At 41.3% G+C, this 18,793-nt stretch overlaps 3 protein-coding genes across 3 annotated transcripts in view; 2 read left to right on the forward strand and 1 right to left on the reverse strand.

The window, feature by feature from the left end:
- Window positions 1-836: 836 nt before the first annotated feature.
- On the forward strand, window positions 837-5,832 carry etaa1a (ETAA1 activator of ATR kinase a). Its single transcript, XM_068726545.1, has 6 exons — window positions 837-1,302; window positions 1,975-2,112; window positions 2,268-2,341; window positions 2,498-2,610; window positions 2,959-4,334; window positions 4,669-5,832. Exons 1-6 carry the CDS (start codon window positions 1,155-1,157, stop codon window positions 4,773-4,775), a joined length of 1,956 nt encoding a protein of 651 aa, XP_068582646.1. The 5' UTR covers window positions 837-1,154; the 3' UTR covers window positions 4,776-5,832.
- Window positions 5,833-9,777: 3,945 nt separating this feature from the next.
- Window positions 9,778-18,793, reverse strand: part of ppp3r1b (protein phosphatase 3 (formerly 2B), regulatory s1ubunit B, alpha isoform, b) — a 28,719-nt gene continuing 19,703 nt past the window's right edge. Inside the window, exons 3-6 of the mRNA XM_068726567.1 lie at window positions 14,684-14,860; window positions 13,787-13,846; window positions 13,294-13,478; window positions 9,778-12,248 (exon numbers count right to left, since the gene is read on the reverse strand). Coding sequence (XP_068582668.1) covers window positions 12,201-12,248; window positions 13,294-13,478; window positions 13,787-13,846; window positions 14,684-14,860 — 470 coding nt within the window. The 3' untranslated portion in view covers window positions 9,778-12,200. The remainder of the gene's footprint in view (window positions 12,249-13,293; window positions 13,479-13,786; window positions 13,847-14,683; window positions 14,861-18,793) is intronic.
- LOC137884660 (E3 ubiquitin-protein ligase TRIM21-like) lies at window positions 15,809-18,718 on the forward strand. The gene is made up of 2 exons (XM_068726547.1): window positions 15,809-15,923; window positions 16,498-18,718. The coding sequence occupies exon 2, from the start codon at window positions 16,500-16,502 to the stop codon at window positions 18,138-18,140; it is 1,641 nt and encodes a 546-aa protein (XP_068582648.1). The 5' UTR covers window positions 15,809-15,923; window positions 16,498-16,499; the 3' UTR covers window positions 18,141-18,718.

The following is an 18,793-nucleotide window of genomic DNA, read 5'->3' on the forward strand; positions in this document are numbered from 1 at the left end:
GCTGCTGCTGACAGCTTCACAAACAACCCCCGCTGTCGTCTGCTGCGCGGAGCCGGCCTGCAGCTGCACTCTGAACACACGCTTAGAACTGACGTCTAGCGTCTCTCTGAGATTTACCGCTGCTCTGACTCGCTCGTGTTTAGTCATGATGATTGTAATGGATCGTTAGACCAAACCCCCCCCCCCCCCCCCCTCATGATTTTAGGCCTGTTTCTAAATATATATTCCTGCTACGCGTACAGATGTGTCAGGTCAAGGCCATTTTATTGATGGAACCCAAAATCACAAATGTTCCTTAATGCGCTACAACCTCTGTGTGGTACATAGACATGGTGCTTCTTACACCAGGCAGGACATATTAGTTCCATAATGTACAAGGAGGGTCAGATAGTTTAGGACACATCCTCTAGTGGCACCTGTACTTTACTTTGCATATTCTGCTACTTTAAACTTCTTCTCCACAACATCTTAGAGGCAAATATTGTACTTGGGAGTATTAGCATCAAAATATACTTAAAGTACCAAAGTCAAAGTACCTACCACGCAGAAAAGCACATTTCAGTTTTATACAAGATATGACTTGAGCCTTTGTTTCACATTTATTCTAATTACTTTGTATACAGCTGTTTAGTTTAACCGATAATTATATCCTATAGCAGGATGTAGTTGATTTATATTTTATATTAATAATCTCAATCTGCAAAATAACTTAAATAATCAAGTAAATGTAGTGGAGTTGAAGTATAAAGTAGTATAAAATGGAAATATTCATGTAAAGTAGACCTCAAGTACCTTGAATGTGTACTTAAGTAGCTTATAGTAAATGTACTCTGTTACATTCCACCGCTGATATTGATTAATTTGTTATTTGATTAATTGATACAACTGTTTAACTGTCAACAACTTTTTAATGTTAAAAATAAACCACGGCTAGACTACTGGTGTGTGTGCGGAATATCCGAGCAGCTTTGTTGCTCATGAACGCACCCTCGAAAGGAACCCTGGGAAAGACAAGATGGCGGGATGTTCAAAAACACTGCCGAATGGCCGAATTTACTACAAAATAAACTGTAAATAAACAAAGTACAACTCAGCGTTAATCCGCAAGCAAGTCGACCGACACACACCGGTACCGGTACCGGTACTGGTAAACCATGAACCGGAGCCGCAGAATGGTTGACTCTCCGGTCGGTCTGACGGACTCAGCGCTGCACACGGCCCCATCAAAACCAAACCGACTGAGGAGAAGCTTCAGGCAGACTCAGCCGACACAGACAGCGGAGGATGTGGACTCTCCAAAGGGTAACGTTACAAGGCCCGACGACGTCCCGCCAGACTACACGGAAATATTCCGCTATTTTAGGTCTTATTGTATATGCGAGCGATAACTTGCGTCACACAACATGACTAAATGCATTGTTTACAAAGCAACGGTGTCAGTCTTCAATTCGGCATATAACACGATTCACCACATTTACAGTCATGACTGTAAAACATGAACTCTAATAATTTGACTCTTTATTTCCGTGTTTCGAGCAAAACAAGTGTCACGTGGCAGTGGAAAGCCGTGTGAAATATAGTGTAGCAAATTGTATTCGATTAAACATAACATGATACATATATACAAAAATGAGGTTAGTCAGACAAACAAAAAAAAAGTCATTATTATTTTATAATAATGAAACAAATAAATAAATTAGAATATAGAAAAATAGCAACAAAAACAATAATAAAATACGGTTTCCAGACTTTTTAACAGTAAGACCAGAACATATTAAACTAAGAAGCAGTTACAGTTTGTGTCCAGTCATTCGCAAATCTGCTCATGTATTCATTTCACTAAATGATCACCCATCAGTGTATAGACTGCAGTATTCTGAATGGACACTTCACAGTGTCCTGCTGAAGTGTCCTTGAGCAAGACACCGAATCCTCACCGACCTCTCTTTTTTTGTTGCGTTTCTTCTCCTGCAGAATTTAAGACCCCGACCAGGATCCACAGACCCAGATCCAGAGCCGGCGGCGGTTTCAGTGTCGAGTCTCCAAACAACGACTGTGACTTTCAGCAGGACATCATCTGGGACGCCACCTCGCCCTCGCCCAACAGACTCGGTAAACCTCGAGCCTCTGCGACTGCGATGTGGATACTTAACGGGTTAATCAGTCAGCCATCATTTTGATTTCCTGTTTCCTTGAGGAAACAGGAAAGGCAAACGTTTGATGTTTCCAATCCAGAGCTGCGTGGTCACTCTTTTTGTCTTCTGCAGGAAAAAGAGGCAAGAAACAGAAGCCTCCTGGAGTTGTGGACATCTCAGAAATAGTCAGCAGGATCGCTCCGAAGGTCAGTGACACGGCTGGTGGGATTAAAGATCCCCCCCCCCCCCACCAAGAACATTTCTATTGTTGGACATACTTTGTAAAAAGGGTTCATAGTGTCTTCACTGTCAATAAGCTGCATTTATTCAGAGTTTGTTGTGCTGTTGTTGTGTCTCTGAAGCATGGCAGGCCGACGGTCGTAGAGCCCACTTTACAGCAGTGGATCGGAGACAGCGCCGGCATTCCCTGCACCCCCGATGTTCCAGTTCCCAAACCCAGGAAGAAATCCCCGCGGTAGGTTCAGAAGAGGCAACGAACGCCAGTCTGTTTCCTCTCGGGCCGTAGCTTCATCTTCATCTTCATCTTCATCCTCTCATTAGAAGCATACAGGCTGAATATGGCGTCAATAAGAAATGTCTTCAAACATTCGTAAAACAAGAATGAGAGTTTCCTTCTGTTACATTTTCAAGGTTTAAAAGGTGCTAAATTCACAACATGTTTGAGATGTAGGGATTGCCATCACACGGCTTCCAAAAGGACGTCGGCTGAGCCGGCGGTTAGCAGCTAACAGTGCCGACAGAGACGACAGAACATAGCTCCGTGTCATCGTCACAGTAAACCAATGGTTCGGTTTCTCCACAGGCCAAACGGAGTGGACGACCTGCTGAAGCTCGCCAAACAGTTCGACTTCAACATGTTTCGTCAGGATGAAGAAGACGTGGAGAACCTGCACCGGCGGAGTCTGGAGCTCCCGTCGGAGGACATCTTGGATTTGGAGAACGACGTTTCGCCGTCGCTTCCCGTGAATCGTCAACCGGCCGTGAAGGCGGACGAGCGGCTCCCCCCGGATCAACACATGGACGACGATTTGGATTTCCTGTTTGACGGGCCGACCCAACATTTGAGCGGAAATCTGAGTCAGGTTTCGTCAGCTCCGCCGTCACAAGTTAAACCTGCTTCCAGAGAGGCTTCTGGGAAACCGCCCGCTTCCTCACGCGGTCCCGCTTCTGGTGTCTCGGCGACGAACGCTAAAGTGGCTTCAGCAAACGACGAGTTTGAGGATGACTGGGAAAACGATGACTTGCTGAACGACTCGTTGGTGTTGGAGATGACGCAAAATCCACAGAAGTTCACCGCTCCGCAGCGCTGCTCAACCCAGAAACCACCCGGTCATATAGAAGATCGCAGGGACAGTCCAGCGAACGTAGTCGTCCGGTCTGCTGTTTCTCAAGGGGAAAAGGACAACGTGAGACAAAGAACCACGTTCAGACTGGACTCTAATCCGAGTTTTTCTTTCACAAGAATCCAGACGGACACACGGACAAACTCGAGGGTGGATTACAGCTCAGAAGCAGCAGGCAGAGACTCTCAGCAGGGCAGGTTTCCTTCTGGTCACAGTGGGTTAGTTGAGGCGGGATCTCGGCGTACCGGGCAAACATCAAACCCGGCGAAGTCCGATCCACAGAAACCACCGTTTCATCAAAGGACTTCTGTTTCCAAATACAACGCGAACACTTCAGCTCCAAAAACCGCTCCAAGCTTTCCAGTAAAACCTGCGACCGAGGCGCCCGCTGTCCCCGAGGACCCGTCCTCGTTCTTCTCGTCTGACCCGGTTTGGGACGACCCGGCCGACGACGACCTGCTGTGTGAAATGTGCGAAGACGTGGAGAACCGGCTCCACGGCGCGGAGAATGTGTCCGCCATGCGGACTCCTCCCGGGGGTCACATGTCAAACCAGAGAGCGTCTTCGCCGCTGTCCAACAGGAACCAGCTGCCAACAGGTCTTCTTCCCCGAGCTTCAGGAAGACCAGCTGGAGGTTCGTTGACCGTCGCTGCAGGTCTACGGATGACGGATTCCTTCAGATACACACAAGCGGAAAACACTTCGGGCTCCGCCATCGGCCCGACGTGGACGCAGGGGAGCAGCCGGGTCCAGTCAGCACCGCGGGGAAACCCCGGCAAAGACCAGTTCACCTTCAGGAAGCCGAACAAGCCGGTTTCTACAGTGACCGGCACAGGTAAGAGGACGGGTCCTGCTTCAGCGGTCTGTGATGTCACAGCAGAGTCAGGCGTCATGGACAGCACAGATAACGACAGAGACCGTTCCACCATCACAACACCTACTGTCTATTTTCATGTTATTCACCTCATTAACTCCCACAAATTCCTGTTGTTGGTGTTAGCTCTGTCGGCACTGTTGCCATTGTTTGCGCTGTTAGCGCTTTTAGTCGCCATGTTGAGAGCCGTGAGGAGGCAACAGGTGCGCTCTGAGTTCAGTATTGATCATCCTAAAGGGAACCGGCTCAAATGTTGGTCATCCAGTCGTGTTTTTGTTTTTGTGTTGTTCTGCAGTTGTGGCTCCGTGTTCGGCAGCAGAGATCGAGCAGAAGAAGCAGCAGGCGATGGAGAGAAGACGACAGCGCCTGCAGGCCGCCCAGAACCTCCGAGCTGCCACCTGACGGAGACGAGCCGGCCCTGTCTCGCCTCACAAACCTGTCTCGCCTCACCTGCCTGGAGAGTTAAACGGACTGCTGAACTGCTGGCGGAGCTCCGCCTGTTCAGCGCTGCTGTTAGCCGTTAGCCGTTAGCTCTGTTTGTTAGCACAATACATTTCTGATGATTTTATCAGATGTTTCTCCAACTTTTCTCGTACAAATCTATCAAAATGATACTGTACACGTGCTGTAATTTGATGCTTATGTCGTATTTCTAATCTCTCAGATTTATTTTTAATCGTTTTTTGTTCTCATAATCTATTATCCTTTTGCGTCTTTACAGGAATAGTTCTACGAATTGTGTGTGTGTGTGTGTGTGTGTGTGTGTGTGTGTGTGTGTGTGTGTGTGTGTGTGTGTGTGTGTGTGTGTGTGTGTGTGGGACAAGTACAGATCTGGAGTCAGGACGTGCTTAGCCTAGCTTAGCGTAAAGACTGTAAGCGGAGGGAAACAGCTAGCACGGCTCTGTCTAAAATTCTAGAAACACCTCAAAAGCTCACGGAGGCGAGGCTAGCAGTTTCCCCCTGCTTCCATTCTTTAAGCTAAGCTAGGCTAACCACGTCCTGACTCCAGATCTGTACTCACTCAACACCAGATTGGCGTCGAACTCGTGATAAGAAAAGCGATTGAGTTGAACTTTTTTCCTTTTTAAGGACAGATTTTATTACAACAGCTGTGAAGTATATTTCTAATGCTGATAATCAACTGCAATCTGAAGTTACTTGTCATTTAAAAAGTACCAGCTTTGGCTCTTAATTTGTAATATTTATATTTAAAAGTATCACCTTTTTCCCCAGACATTTGGAACCAAGCTCTTTTTCTGCACATTAATGAATCTGTCTATAGATAGAATGAAGTTCACTTCATGCTAGCAGTTTCCCCCTGCTTGCAGTCTTTGTGCTAAGCTAGGCTAACCACATACTGAACGGCTCATGTAAGACATTCTTATAGTCAAATTTATTTATTTTATTTTTTATCATGAACACATGAGTCACTTTTCTAACCCGTCTCTTCTTCTAGTTTATTCACTTTATTTTCTGTGAAGCACTTTAGTGTTTCACCAATAAAAGTTTTATTGTTGATTTCATCTTTGGTTGGTTTTTATTATTATTATTATTAATGTGATCCACAGAGACACCGTGAAGAGCATCAGTTCTGTTCAGGTCAGACCCTTTTTATTATTATTATTATTATTATTATTATTAAACAGACATGAATGTGCCGATGTGACGGGTTTGAAACACAAACTGGTAACGAATTGACAGCTTAGCATCTTTTTACAGTGTGCTGCATTCAAGTCCTCTTTGCCAACTCGTCCGTCCAAGTTGTAGCTTCCAAAGAGAACCGAGCAGTCCGTCGCGTGCGTGATTAAAGGAACAGATAGTATTTGTTTGTATTTTCACCACCTGCAACTGTTTCAAGTAAAAGCCCTGTATTTAAAATCCTACTCAAGTGAAAGTACACAGTATCAAAAGTAGAACGCCCCTGTTAGTGTTGTATTTTACATTACTATTGTACTCTAATGTTGTAGTTCATGGAGCTAATTGAACTATTTGTAGTATAACAACGGATCATTGTATAATCTCAACATATATCTCATCATTATCTTTATAATAACCGGAAAATATATGTAGAGGGGTAAAAAGTACAATGTTTCCTTCTGAAATGTAGTGTAGTAGAAGTACAAAAGAGCATACAATAAAATAGAAATACTGAAGTAACATACAAGTACAGTCAAAAGAGTACTGGAGTAATGACTTATAGATAAATAAATACAATAGGAGGCATTTATGAACAACACAGATTGAATATGTTTCAATAAAAGTTGATGCTGTATATTCAGCGTCACCTGTAGATCAGCCTGGATGGGGGGGGTCGGTTCACCTGTGTCCCCGTGCGGTCAGGTGGTCCGGTCGGGCCCGTCAGCTCTCTTCATTACCAGTCTGGCAGCTGTCTGATGGAGCAGATACAGCGTCCCGGCAGGTAAGCCGAGCCTCGCTATCAGCAGACAGGTGTGTAACTGTAGTCCAGCGCGCTGCCGCGAAATCACAGGCGCACACATGTAACGCGCGCCTCGGGTTAATCACGCTGCCTTTTGTCCCGAACCTGTTCTCCAGGATTCACTCCACTCCATCCGTAAAGGACATGTCTCTGAAGTTTCTCTTTGCCGAGTCGTATTTTAAATTACAACAGAGACATCAGCTGTGACGGACTGAAAGGTTTAATAAATCAGATTGCAAACAAACACAGCAAGAATCAGCTAGTTTAGAGATCTGAATGAATCCAAATCATTTTTAATAACCTGCATCGTCATAATGTTAATCGATCTAGTCGCCGTGGTTTAGCTGCAACGCAAAGCTAGTTGAGCAAGTTGAACTCTAACTTTGCGCCAAATCGTCTCTTCATCTGATGGATGGTTGACGATGCTGGAGGAAGAACTCGCATCCTTTACTTCATCAAAAGTACAAATACCAGTAAAAAGTACTCTGTTTCAGGTCCTACATTGAAAATATAACTTAGGAAAATGTACTTTAAAGTAACGTCACTGTGACTGTTATACTATTATATACGTATTATTACATTCGATTTTTAATCGTGCGTTAATGTAAAATCAGGATTTTACTGTAGTTGTGGTGGAACTCATTTTGAATAATTCAAAAAACATTATTTTCAATATGTATTTATCTGAAATAATAAATAGTTATAAATTCACTAAAAATAAATATAGTAACGGAGAAGGAGAAAGTAACAAGGGAAGGAAAGACTCAAGTAAAGTACTTAAAGTTTGAAAAATACGGACAAGTGTCTCCTGCCCCCTAGTGTCCAAACGGGATTTAATGCAGCTTTAATAGAATCACTGTTTAGAAAACAGCCACATTTTGAAAAATGGATCTCAAGGCTATATTATTAGCTAAATGCACACACACACACACACACTGTGTGTGTGTGTGTGTGTGTGTGTGTGTGTGTGTGTGTGTGTGTGTGTGTGTGTGTGTGTGTGTGTGTTATTTGATGCCTACAACAACATGGCTGAAAGTGTTTGAGTCAGATCCTTTTACCGGCTGCAGTCGACACTAACCTGCAGGTGAAATGAAGTTACCTGAGAGGTACCCTGAACTCTGGATGACCCCCCCCCCCCCCTCCATTAATCATTCCCTGGACAGTCCCAGAGGACAGTGACAGGTGAGAGGACAGGTTGGTGTGCGTCCAGCTTCTACAGACGACATCCACACTGATAAAGAGCGGCACAGGTTTCACTTTAAAGACCTTTTCTGACGTCCTCGATGCGCCAACGTCACCAGACGAACAAACAGCAGCTCAACAAATGAGTACAGCTCCATTTAAAGAGTGCAAGCAGACGCCAAGGAGCATCTAAATGCTTCTGCATTTTAATTCCAAGAGATAAAACGGTGTTTTTAATTGATTCAGGGTCATTTAAAGAAGGATTTTCAGGGTTTGTCGTCCCAAAATAATCATCATCCAGGAGAGTTCAGAAGTTATCATGTACATTCTGATTAAAGTATATTTTTGGGTTGTTGTGGCAGGATATAATACACCACATTATATTACACAGAAAGTATGGTGAACCTATTTCAGAGTCAGCTTTATTGGCTGAGTATGTTGAGCGTTGAGGAAGATATCTTGTAAATATCCATACAGCTAGAACAAGAACAAAGATAATAATTATTACTACGTATGGGCAAAAATATCTGATATGTAATGTAGCAACATAGTGATATGTCACAAGAAAGGCATAGTATAGTATGTCATGATAGTCTCATATATATTCATAGTATGGTATGTAATAAAAGAAGCCATTCTACAGCACAGCTGTTCATAGTGTATCATGTTATAGTATAGTATATGTAAAACGTCATAAAGTCACATTAGAGTATGTCATAGAAAATTACACAAAAATGTATTGTATTGTATTTTACAAAAGAAATTGATAAAAAAAGTCAGTATGAATGTGTAATATGATAGTTTGTAATTAAAAAAGTCAACTTACAGTTTCTCATAAAAAAGTCAACGTAAATGTAAAAAAAATCACAGTAAAACTAAAGTAAAAAAGTCTTTAAAAAAGTCATAGTATAGTGTCATTAGAATGTCATAGTATAGTATATTAATAAAAAAACATCAAAAACTCATAGTATACTGTAGTATAGTACTATAGGAAAAAAAAGTGATACAGATGTCTTTACAGATGTCCTAGTAGTTTGTCAAAGCATATTCATCGAAAAATCATAGTAAAGTATGTTACATTGTTTTTAATAGTCATATTATATTATGTCATAAAATAGTCATAGTATGTCATAGAAATGTCATTAAAAATGTCACAGTATAGAATGTCTAAAAAAGCAATAAGTCATTAAAGTCAGTACTTTTTTTTTTAAGTTTTAGTATAGTATCAGTTATCAAAAGTAATGAAAAAGTCATAGTATAGTACGTTATAAATTAAAAAATAAACATGATACATGACGACACATCGTTTCTGTAGACGTTTTAGCCATAATATATATATATATTTATAGACATGTTTTAAAACCTGAATGAAATGAATGAGACTTTTAATAAGGCCTGGAACATCAGGCGATCCGACGCTTCAACTGGGTGAATCAATAATGTTGTGGTCCTAAATATGAAACCGTATGAAATATGAAAGATGTTGACATTTCTTCCACAACAACAGTAAGATGAAAACTAACCCTTTAAAAATGTTAACTATAAGCCAGCGTGTTACAATATTTGTTTGTCTACATAGTGTTTTGTGCGTCGCCACATGTGGTTTAACATGTAGCTTTACGCTGCCCCCTGCTGGTAGTAACTGAGTAGTGCATGTCGAGAATGTTTCGACGTCTCATAAAGTGTGTGTTTGTGGCATCAGGCCACCAGTGAAGGACGAGAGCCTTTAGACCTTCAGACCCTGGAACATTCATGAAGAGAGGAGAACTCCACAGCGTCTGTAACAACTTTCAAACAGTTTATTTCTCAGTTTTTCATGTATGAAGTTTCAGTGACGCAGCAAAGATGAAAACAGGAGTGAAAATCTAAGACTGAATCCATGTTGCCTCCATTACAAACATCCCTTTAAACCAACAGCAGACATTTCAGCACAGACCTCAAATTAAACAAGCAGGATACCAACTGTTAATAACGAAACAAAATAATAATAATAATAATAAAGAAAGTGAAGAAAACAGAAACATGTTTTTTTTTTCCCCTAAAACAGAGCGAGTGGCAGGCGACTAAAAAACATTTAAGATTACAGTTTTTTTTTCTCCATGTTTAAACCTTTATTGGCAACATCAACGTGCTTGAAATGTTCATGTTTTATTTATCACCATTATTTATATGTAAACACAACACGGTCTCACTGAATTTCATGAAATGAGCCAAAACTGTGAAATGCTAAATTAATGAAATACAATACAAACAATGTTAAGATTACTTATCCTCACCATGAAACACATTATCTGATAATAACACAACCCTGACACCATTTCCACACGTTTAGATTATGAAACTATTACGGCTAAATAAAGTTTTTTTTTTTTTTCAAGGGTTAAGGTTCTATTGAAGTAGCTATTTTTTTTTCTCAATGATTTCTAACTATTGAACATGCACCAAAAACTGTAGATTTTATTGTATAACTGTATAAAAATTCAAATATGCAAGTGGTCAAACCAGTAATACATATACTAGCATGCGCAGAATAGATTATTTGCATTCGCAAGACATTTCACTCATTTCATTAAATTTTGAGACCAGCTTTGAAAAAAGAGCTTTAAGAAAGCTTTAAAAGCTTTTAATAAAATCTGATCTACATGCAAAGAGCAACGGGCAGAAGAAGAAGAAGAAGAAGAAGAGGAGGAGATCAGGTCACACGTCATGCAAACACATCACAAGTCGTTTCAGGTAGAAAAGTCTTTTTGCAGAGCGTCAGTCCATAAAGCCGGCAGTGAGCTAAATACCGAGTACAGCAGCTTTGAGCGGTTTGACGGCCATTTGGTTTTTATCCTCTTCCCCGAAGAAAGTTGAGAGTATAAAGACGCAGAAGAGCTGCAAATACACAGATTCAGTTCACTACTACGTTTGGGTTTTCCATCAGTTACAGTCGTGTCTCTGCTCATTCTGCCCCAAAACCTGGTCTGGTATTTACTGAACCTCACAGGCGTCGAGACGAGAACGTGTTCTTTCTTTTTGTACAGATTTACGTCACTTAAATGAGTCTTTCCAGCCTTTTGGGGTCCTGCATGTTACTCAACTATCGGTGGCTTTTACAGGTTCTAATTTTCATAAACGCAAACATGTAACTACTAAATGAGAAACATCGGAATTTCTGCACGTTTACTTATTTTTATTTGAATGTGCAGAAAATATGAAACCGTTTTTTTCTTGGCAAAACTCTGGTGTTATTCCATAAAGCTGAGAGTTTCATGTATTAAGATTTCTTCAGTACATGTATGTAAAGTACATATATATATTTTTTTTTTTTGAAAGATTACTCCTCAACATGGGTGCAGTGTGCTGCGTTCACGTCACGTCGGAGTTATCGAACTTACAGTTTTTTTTTTGTCCGACTTGGAAACGATGTTGGTGTCAAACGTCTAAGTCGTGCTTAATAACACAAAAAGAAGAAAGCGAACGATTATCGCCGGTCATGAGAGCCAAAGTGTGTCGTTAGAAAACATGTAGTGTCCGAACGTCCCTCTCATTTCTGACTAAACGTAGCCAAACATGACTGTAAAGTGAAGCTGTTCTTTAAGTGTACATAATGCAATACTCCAGCAAGATAAATGCATTCCATAATACAATTACATCTCTAAAATAAAGACACAGATTTCTACCTGTAATTCAACTGCATGTCGATAGATTCTTGTTGGCACTTCATGCTGTGTGTTTGTGTTGTTCTGAAATCAAGTAACATCACCGCTAACTAACACCCACTAAAGTTTACTTTCTTTAAGATAGACTTCCTTTGATTCTCCAAAAAAAGAAAAAAAAGAAAAAAGAAAACAATGACACCAAAATAAATATAAAAAAAAACCCACATACCTTGAAAAACCAGTAAAACATACAGAACACATACACACTTAAAGACACATGCACACGCACACACTCCAGCTTTCCTCCACCAAACTGAAACCGTCGCTCTGCGCTAGAAAAAAGCCGTCCGTCGGCTTTTAGGGTGCGACGAGTCACAGAGAGTTCCTGTTCAATAATACTTGGTGAAAGTTTGGCTTCAGAAGGCTCAGGGAGGGGAGGAGGGGGGGAGGGAGGGAGGGAGGGAGAGAGGATTTTTCACAGAGAAAATACTTTCGTTGAGCATTTTGTTGGACGATGTCTTCAAGCAGATCTTCAGTAAATGGAGGAAGAAAAAAGCAAAGTTGTCAGACGTCCACCACCATCTTTTTGTGAATGTCTAATCCACCAACGACCTGCAGGAGACAGAGAGAGGGACGTTTCATTCATTATCATCATCATCATCATCATCATCATCTAATATCTCAACAAACGTTGTTATTCAATTTCACTAAGATGTTGTGCAGACGTTCATCCCGAGAGGAGGGATCCTTCACATTTTGGCGATTACCAAAAAATTACCACATACTATATTAGGACTTTTTATAAAACAAAATTACCACATACTATATTAGGACTTTTTATAAAACAAAATGACCACATACTATATTAGGACTTTTTATAAAACAAAATGATCACATACTATATTATGACTTTTTATAAAACAAAATTACCACATACTATATTAGGACTTTTTATAAAACAAAATGACCACATACTATATTAGGACTTTTTATTAAAAAAAAAAATAACCACATACTATATTAGGACTTTTTATAAAACAAAATTACCACATACTATATTAGGACTTCTTACAAAAAAAAATTACCACATACTATATTAGGACTTTTTATAAAACAAAATTACCACATACTATATTGTGACTTTTTATACGTTTTTTTTCCACATACTATATTATGACTTTTTATGACACACTATACTAAGACTTTCCGACATTGTTCAAACATACTTTTTTAATTACATTATTTATGACATACTGCACTATGACGTTTTATGATATTGTTGTGACTTTAATATGACTTACTAAACTATGAGTTTTTAATGACAAACTATACCATTTACCATGCAAGTCGGTCTGAGCGCGGCCTCGGTTTGGTTTTAACGATGAATCAAATAACTGTTTAATGGGGGAGGTGTCACTCCGAGTCTCTAGCCTCTTTTAACTCTTAGTTCACGTTACACGGCACACTTACTGCTCTGCTTTCAGCGCTCTAATCGTATCACTTCCACTTTCAGCAAGACAAGGCCAAAACTCCAGCAACACTCGCGGCACGAAGAATACATTCATTGTAAACGCATGTGGTTGTGCCCTTCAAGTTGTGCTTTATACTGCCAGTGTTGCTGGAGATCTTCAGATTATTTTTTTTTCATAATACTCACCGCACAGAACTCCTCGAAGGATATCCTGCCATCCCCGTCTTTGTCTGCGTTGATGATGGTTTTGTCGACGATCTGTTGGAGTTGGGTGTCCTTCAGGTTGTTTCCCACCATCATCTTGAGGACCTGGAAGAGCTCCCCGTTGGATATGTAGCCGTCTTTGTCCATGTCGTAGATCCTGAAGGCAACTGGTGTCAAGAGAGGAGACACGGAGGAATGACGTCAGGGATTATTTTAGGAGGCCGACAGAGAAGTTCAGTGCTTCTGGCCTTCGTCTGCACAAATATACAACTATGTGCCTGAGAGGTGGAACATTTTCTCAATGAAAAGTGTACAAAACAACAAAAATCATGCTTTTGACCTTTCAGAAATATAAGCCCTCTCAGACATCTGACTGGAACAAATCAAGCTTTTGAGGCAGAAGTTTCTCGTGTACATAACTGAGTTTATTAAAGATTAGAGATGTGATGAAAAGTGATGAATGTCGGACACTTACAACGCAATTTCTGCTCCTTGTCCCCTTTGACGCTGAACTGGGAGACTCCTTCGATGAACTCTGCCGAAGGACAGAAAAAACGACATCAGTTAAAAACTGATAATAAATATAATTTATAGCAAAAATGACCAAAAGCCAAAACACGCCATGAAGGGATTGTTGTTATGTAAATAAAGCTCAATACGACCCACTGACCAATGAAAGAGTCTTACTTTCTATGGAGCATAGCTTATTAATTATTGTAAATCTTCAAATGAAGAAACTGATTTTAACACAAACTTCTTAAAATTGTAGATAATAGAACAAGTCTGATCATATGTTGGGAAAAGTACAGAAGAAATGATAACGCCTTGGCTGACATTCACACACTACAAGTACTCCTGTCATGTACTAAAGTACACATTTGAGGTACTTGTACAAGAGTATTTCAATTTTATTTATCTTATTCCCAAAGTCTTTCTTCTCTCGAAATTTTGGTCACAAACTAACTGTCAACATAATCAATCCACTTTATTCTGTGAAAAATTACATATTCAAGGATAGAGGATGTTTGTCCATATCAGCCACCCCCCCAAAAAAGTTATTTATTAATGTTTTATAAAAGTAAAATCCTCCAAACGGACTAATACGGTGTATAATAATGCTGCTCTAGTTGTTATAACTGCTCCCATTTTGGCACAAAATGTCAGACTTGTCGTTCTGTCTCTTTGTGGATTTGTTAGTGCAGCAGCAGCAACGGTTCAAACACACAAATATTATAACATATAACACACAATCATATTCGTATTTACTCATGAAACCAGATCAAAGGGACAGCAGACCATCATAGCACATCCTGTTTGAATCGAAGAAGACAAAACACGTGAGAGTGAGGAGGGAAAACCGTTTAAAAATCACCTTTAAAGTCGACTTCCCCGTTTCCGTCGGTGTCGAATATGTCGATAACTCGCTGCACGAGGGGATTCTGTTGGAGCTCGGGTAAGGACATGAACTCCTCCACACTCAGGGACCCGGAGTTGTCTAGGTCGAGCTTCTTAAATCGCTTTCCTAGCCTCTTAATCTCATCGGCATCAACTGAAATGAAACAGAAGAGAGAGAGAGAGACGGACTTATTTGCAGCGACTGATAAGAGACAAAGTTTCCACATAACGGGAGATTATCTGGACAAATGGTTTCTGATCAGCCCTCATCCCCCTGGATCTCCTCTCCTCTCTGCGCTGCACGTAGAACCCACTCCTCCCAACACAACTCGGACTCACACTCACCTGGTTTCGTGGTCCTACCGGCCATGGCTGCTCAGAGCTAATGGTCCCTCACTGCACCAGTCAGGTTGAGCCTTGTTGCCACCGGACCTCCTGGTGCCGTGCTCTAAGCCCTAATACCGGGTCATGTGACACCTCTTTCAACACTAATCACTCTGCTGATGACCAGAGGTGGGGGGGGGGGGGGGCCTTATTGTGTTGGTAACCCGGAGGTTCATGGAGATCATGTACCCTGTCCTTTTAACATAATCAAACAATGTTGAGTAACGTAGATTCTGAGGCTTCCTTGAGACACGGACAGCCATGTAGATCACCAACTGGTGCAACGACACAGATCGACCACTAGAGGGATCCCAACACAGAGGAATGATGAGCACAGAGCATGACGCGGCGCAACGCTGCTCAGAGGTGCATGAAGAAGAAAAGGTTTGACTTACGAGTATAAAATTCATATAAAATGACAGAAGTGTGTGGAGCCTTCTTTGTGTTCAATGAACTAAACTCTTCTGGTTAAAGTAAAGCTGAGGATCCTTAAAGCTTCAATACACATAACTAAAGGTAAGCGACAACTTTTCATACTCCTTACTCCTCCCACCTGTTAGATAAAGCACCACCATTGCTCCACATTAGTTTGGTTTTTCCCCGACAATTGCTGTGTAAACCAGAGGGAGGAAACAAAACCTCACCAGTGAAGAGGCGGAGCAACACTGTGAAGAGAAGAGCTTCAACGTCACACTCCAGAAACGAGAGTGAAGTTTGTCAGAGTGTCAGACACACTGCAGTAAAGACAAGTCTCTGTTGTTCTCTCAAAGAAACGTCAAAGTGACTTCATCAGGTCTTTCTCAACAACACAGCAGAGTCTCTTCCAAACACTGGTGAGTACAGCTGATCATATTTACACTTTCAACAACCAGGATTAACACTAAACCTGAACTTTACTCAGGCAGGAAGTTCCACTCTCTTCACTTCATACTTGATCAATTGTTCACAATATAACTATGTGTGTTTGTCCACAGTCCCACTATACAGTAACTCAGTGTAACAGCTGTGAACAGTCTCAGGACTTTAGGAACTTGTAGCTGAATCTCTGTGGTTTGAACTTTAGTCTCACTCCTACTTTCCTGCTATTGTTACTGTTCACTGATCGCTTCCTTTATTGCCTCTTGTTGCTTCACATTAAAGGTTTTCGACCAGTGAACCAGCGGGAGGCTCTTATTGTGAAGCAGCTAGAGGAAATGTGTTAGCAGTGCTGTTCTTCAACACAAACTAGACTTATTCTGTGCTGCTGTGCAAGAGTAGAGAGCTTGAACTTGTCAGCATGACTTTGATCTCTGTTGCTTACTTAAAATTTAAAAGATATAAAAAGAATCACACTTGTTTCCTTTTTCAACAAATAATTAAACTGTATTTGGAATAAAATGTGTTTCTTTTCTTCCACACTATGTGTAGATATGGCTGCTGCAAACTATCTGTCATCTGAAGATCAGTTCCTGTGCTCCATCTGTCTGGATGTCTTCACTGATCCAGTCACCACATCATGTGGACACAACTTCTGCAAAAACTGCATCACTGAACACTGGAATACTAGTGACAGATGCCAGTGTCCCATGTGTAAAGAGGTTTTCAACACAAGACCGGATTTGAGGGTCAACACCTTCATCTCTGAGATGGCTGCTCAGTTCAGACAGTCGGCTCAACAGAAAACCAGCAGCTCAGAGCAACAAGAGTCCAAACCAGGAGAAGTTCCCTGTGACGTCTGCACTGGAACCAAACTGAAGGCCCTGAAGTCCTGCCTGGTGTGTCTGGCCTCCTACTGTGAGACTCACCTGGAGCCTCATCTGACAGCTTCACGCCTGAAAAGACATCAGCTGATCGACCCTGTGGAGAACCTGGAAGACAGGATGTGTACGAAGCACGATAAACCTCTGGAGCTGTTCTGTAAGACCGACCAGACATGTGTCTGCATGCTCTGCACTGTATTAGATCATAAGATGCATGATGTTGTTCCTCTGAAAGAAGAATATGAAGGAAAGAAGGTGGAGCTGAAAAAGACAGAGGCTGAAATTCAGCAGATGATCCAGAAGAGACGACTGAAGATTCAGGAGATCAAACACTCAGTCGACCTCAGTGAGGAAGATGCAGACAGAGAGAAAGCAGAAGGTGTTCAGGTCTTCACTGATCTGAAGGAGTCTGTTGAGAGAAGACTGAACGAGCTCATCAAAACAATAGAAGAGAAGCAGAAAACAACAAAGAAACAGGCTGAAGACTCCATCAAAGAGCTGGAACAGGAAATCTCTGAGCTGATGAAGAGAAGCACTGAGGTGGTTCAGCTCTCACTCTCTGAAGACCACCTCCATCTTCTCCAGAGTGTCCAGTCCTCAAACATACACCATCCACCACCCACCAAGGACTGGACAAAGGTCAGTGTTCCTCCAGCATCACATGAGGGGACTGTGGTGAGAGCTGTGGTTCAGCTGGAGGAGACGCTCAGTAAAGAGATGAAGAAGCTGATTAAAGCTGAGCTGAAGAGGGTCCAGAAGTTTGCAGTGGATGTGACTCTTGATCCTGATACAGCAAATCCTGAACTCATCCTGTCTGCTGATGGGAAACAAGTGAAACATGGTGATGTGACGATGAAACTCCCAAACAACCCAGAGAGATTTTGTTATTATAATGTTGTTTTAGGAAAGCAGAGTTTCTCTTCTGGCAGATTTTACTTTGAGGTTCAAGTTAAAGGAAAGACTAAGTGGGATTTAGGAGTGGCCAGAGAGTCGATCAACAGGAAGGGACACATCACACCGAGTCCTCAGCATGGTTACTGGACCATATGGTTGAGGAATGGACATGAGTACAAAGCTCTTGCTAACCCTTCAGTCCGTCTCTCTCTGAAGTCTCGGCCTCAGAAGGTGGGGGTGTTTGTGGATTATGAGGAGGGTCTGGTCTCCTTCTATGACGTAGATGCTGCAGCTCTTATCTACTCCTTCACTGGCTGCTCCTTCAAAGAGAAACTCTTCCCATACTTCAGTCCACGTAATAATGATGGTGGTCAAAACTCTGCACCTCTAATCATCTCTCCTGTCAGAGTAAACTGATCACTTATCTTATGCCATGTTCTGCATTTAGTTTTATTTCAAGGAAGCAAATGTACATATCTTATGTTCTACAGAATCTGTTTACTGTGGTGATTGATTTACAAGTCATTATGTTATTATGTGTATCCCACTACATAGCAACACATTCATCTCTTCAACCCTGAATCATGACGCACGTTATGTGGATGAAATGTATCTAAATCCACGATAAAGCCACAGACATTCATTTGAACTTCCAGAAGAAATCACTGTTTCTAAAGAAAACTATGGTTTCTATTTCATGAGCAGCCCCGACAAATATTTTACTCTTATATTACCTTGTCATAAAGCTTCATGTAAGTGTAAGGCCTGTTACATGCCTCTAGTGTCTACAGAATAAAGTGTGTGTCATTGTTATACCATGAAAGGTGAAAGGGCAAATTTAAATCAGTAGAATAGATGCAGAATTTTCTATTTTGTGTTAAAAGCTGTTTTGGTTCATTACGGGTCATTTTGGCCAAATTGTATTTGTTTTGTGAATACTAGTAAGATGAATTATGACTCAAAGAAATCTGTAAACATGTGATTGTTAAATAAAAACTGTGGAATAAACTAAAAGTTTAACACAAAGCCTGAGTAAGCAGTGACTTGAGCACCAAACACCCAACAGAAGA

This window comes from Cebidichthys violaceus, unplaced genomic scaffold (genome assembly GCF_023349555.1).
Source record: "Cebidichthys violaceus isolate CVI_PGR_0920_01 unplaced genomic scaffold, fCebVio1.0.p SCAF_4, whole genome shotgun sequence".
NCBI lineage: Eukaryota > Metazoa > Chordata > Actinopteri > Perciformes > Stichaeidae > Cebidichthys > Cebidichthys violaceus.